General features: G+C 36.5%; 1 protein-coding gene across 1 annotated transcript; it reads right to left on the bottom strand.

The window, feature by feature from the left end:
• Positions 1-1,627: 1,627 nt before the first annotated feature.
• On the bottom strand, positions 1,628-2,545 carry LOC309872968 (olfactory receptor 4A15-like; the record flags this gene model as incomplete). Its single annotated transcript, XM_082747934.1, has 1 exon — positions 1,628-2,545. The coding sequence occupies one exon, from the start codon at positions 2,543-2,545 to the stop codon at positions 1,628-1,630; it is 918 nt and encodes a 305-aa protein (XP_082604060.1).
• Between the last annotated feature and the right edge of the window lie 554 nt (positions 2,546-3,099).

Genomic DNA, 3,099 nt, shown 5'->3' with positions numbered 1-3,099 from the left:
TTTTAAGATTTTATTTATTTATTTATGAGAGACAAAGAAAGGGGCAGAGAGAGAAGAAAAGAAGGGAGTTCCATGAGGGACTCAGTCCCAGGGCCCTTAAGTCAGGATCTAAGCTGAAGGCAGACCCTTAACAGACTGAGCCACCCAGGTATTCCTGTGGTATCTTTTTTTAAGGAGACACTAGACCCATTCATGAGAGCCTGCCTTCATAGCTTAATCACCTGCCAAACCCTCCATCTCTAAATACCATGTAGTATATAGGATTTTTCTCGTGAATTTTAGGGGGAACACATATATTGAGCTTACAGCAACACCCAAAAGATGATAAAATCAAATTTTTACTATCAATGAAGGAATAACGTCATGTTTGGGAAGACTTTGAGATGACATAAAGTATCTCTAGGTAATACTAACTGAGCTAAAACAGGGATATAGAGTTTTTCATACACTGTGACTTAACAGTGAAAGGCTCCATTCCCCAAAGCCTGAGTACCTCATGAATCCAGACTAAATAAGGGGGCAAAACCAGGAGTTTCATTGTCCACATGCTTCCTACACTTTTAGAAGCTGATAATATTTTCTTTCAAACCTCATTCAGAGAGAGTGAAGCTTAAGAAAGAGGTATCCATTAAGGAAATCAATATATATTATGGCCTCTTTATTGCCAAATAATCTGCATTCCATCCACAACAGAGGTAAGAATGGTTTGCCATGTTGTCAGCATCTTTCTTACAATGATATTATCCAAAATATCTACTGTCAGGTTCCATATTGCATATTTGAAGGTCATGAATTATGCATTATGGTAATTCCACATATGAAAGGAAGGGCCTAGTTCCCTAAAAAAGACGATGAAACACTGTAAGCAGAAGAAGAGATGGGGATACTAAAAAAATGACAGAGATATTATCAGATATTCCAAATGATCAGGGAATGTTAATGGGTCATCCCAGTGAAAATATAACACCAAACAAAGCTTCTCCACATGAGGAAATAATAGGATTCCCTTCTCAGAAAAATAAGTGAATCTAACTTATTATATCTACGTATTTTGTTCATATTTTTTCTTCACTTAACTTCTTTATGATTTATATTATAATTTGGAAACAGCATTCCCTTTCAATCTTATGCACTAAGCAATGAACAAAATTATACAATCAAATATCTTGCAAATACAAAAATAAGACATATACCTCAAGTATTAATAGGAGTTGTCTTTGTAAGGAAGGAGTGAACCAAGTGCTAAGGTCCCATTCTTAAAATGCTTCTCAGAAATATGTAATGAGCACTATTAATTCTGAAAAAGAATAATTGGGCAAAAGAGAAGCAAGTGAAAATTGTCCAGTAATGAAAATAAAGGTATAGTATTAACTATAGCATAACTTATCACATAGAACAGAAACTCATAGTGTCAACAAAGACATTTTATACCCAAAGCTACAGACCTATTTTACTAACAATTTATGAAAATCTTAGAAACCTTTTTGATCATTACAATATTTACACCTTAAGTGCTTTCATCATACACAAGTTCATTAAACCTGAGGAGAAATTCATTACAAATAAATAATCCTTTCCTGGATGGAGCAACTCTTCATTGAAAAAAGGTGAAAATTTCTTTTCAGCATCATTTTCTTCTTCGGGTCCACAGCTTTTTCATGGCATTTTTCATCTCTCCGTTTCTCAGAGTATAGATCAGAGGGTTTAACATAGGGGTGATGACTGTGTAAAACACAGTCAAGAATTTATCAATGGGTAAGGTGAAAGGAGGTCTCACATACATAAAAATGCAAGGGACAAAGAAGAGGACCACCACTGTAATGTGAGAGCCACAAGTGGATAAGGCTTTGTGCCTCCCTTCCTGACTAAGAGTCTTCAGGGAGTGCAGAATGACCCCATAGGAAATGAGTAAGACTGTAAAGATGCCCACACAGATTGTTCCATCATTGGCAATCACAGTGAGGCCAATAATGTAGGTGTCAGTGCATGCAAGTTTTAATAATGGATACATGTCACAGACGAAGTGGTCAATGACATTGGGACCACAGAAGGGAAGGTTGTAAACTGAGAGAAGTTTAACGACAGCATGCAGAAAACCTCCAACCCAGGCCAACAGCAGCAATAGAACACACACCCGTTGATTCATGATTGTCAAATAATGCAAAGGTTTGCAGATGGCCACGTAGCGGTCATAGGCCATGACCACCAGGAGCAAAATCTCAGCACCACCAAATAAGTGCTCTATAAAGAGCTGGGACATGCAACCTTGGAAGGAAATGGTTTTCTTCTCATAGAGTAAGTCTATAATCATATTTGGAGTAACTGTAGTAGAATAAACAGCATCCATAAATGATAAGTAGCCAAGGAAGAAGTACATAGGGGTATCCAGGGATGGGCTTACCACCACAGTCACCACAATGAGTAGGTTGTCCACCATCGTCACAATGTAGATGATCAAGAACACGACAAATAGTATTTTCTGACCTTGAAGGCTCTGGGTGAGCCCCAACAGGACAAACTCAGTCACATTGTTCCTGTGTTCCATATGTTCTTTTGCATCTCCTTATTTCACAGTTCAAGAAAAAAGTAGCTATTAATGTGATAATTACTGTTGACTTCCTGAAATATAACACAATCTGTTTATTCATTTACCTAATAGGCATTGTAGTTTCTTACATTCTAGTACTTTCAGAAATTATAAGAATAAAAGATGGATGGAAACATTTTCCCTAACCTCACCACTCTTGCTGATTCAGGCAGAGATAAGTCACTAAAAACACTGTGGGGAAAGGACACAGTAATAAATAAATGGAGGGGCACAACCAACTTTCCAACTGGAAGCTAGTAAAATTGTACATGTAATGAACTCTTCATATACAAATTTTTAAATGCATTGATTTAATGAAAAACTACAGCAAGGTTTGTATTTACTTCCCAGCTAACACAAGACATGACTTTCTAACTTCTGGAATCCTCTTAACTCATAAATGAAATTGATATATTTTATGATATCAGAACATCTCAAGAACTTTAAAAAGATACCATGACATCAATAGATAAAAGTAGATGGACTTGCATTTTAGAGGACATACACAGAGT

The sequence above is a fragment of the Mustela nivalis genome (genome assembly GCF_964662115.1).
Source record: "Mustela nivalis genome assembly, chromosome: 9".
NCBI classification, from domain to species: Eukaryota; Metazoa; Chordata; class Mammalia; order Carnivora; family Mustelidae; genus Mustela; species Mustela nivalis.
Note: the sequence above shows the minus strand (reverse complement) of the source record. Positions and strands in the feature narration are given on the sequence as shown.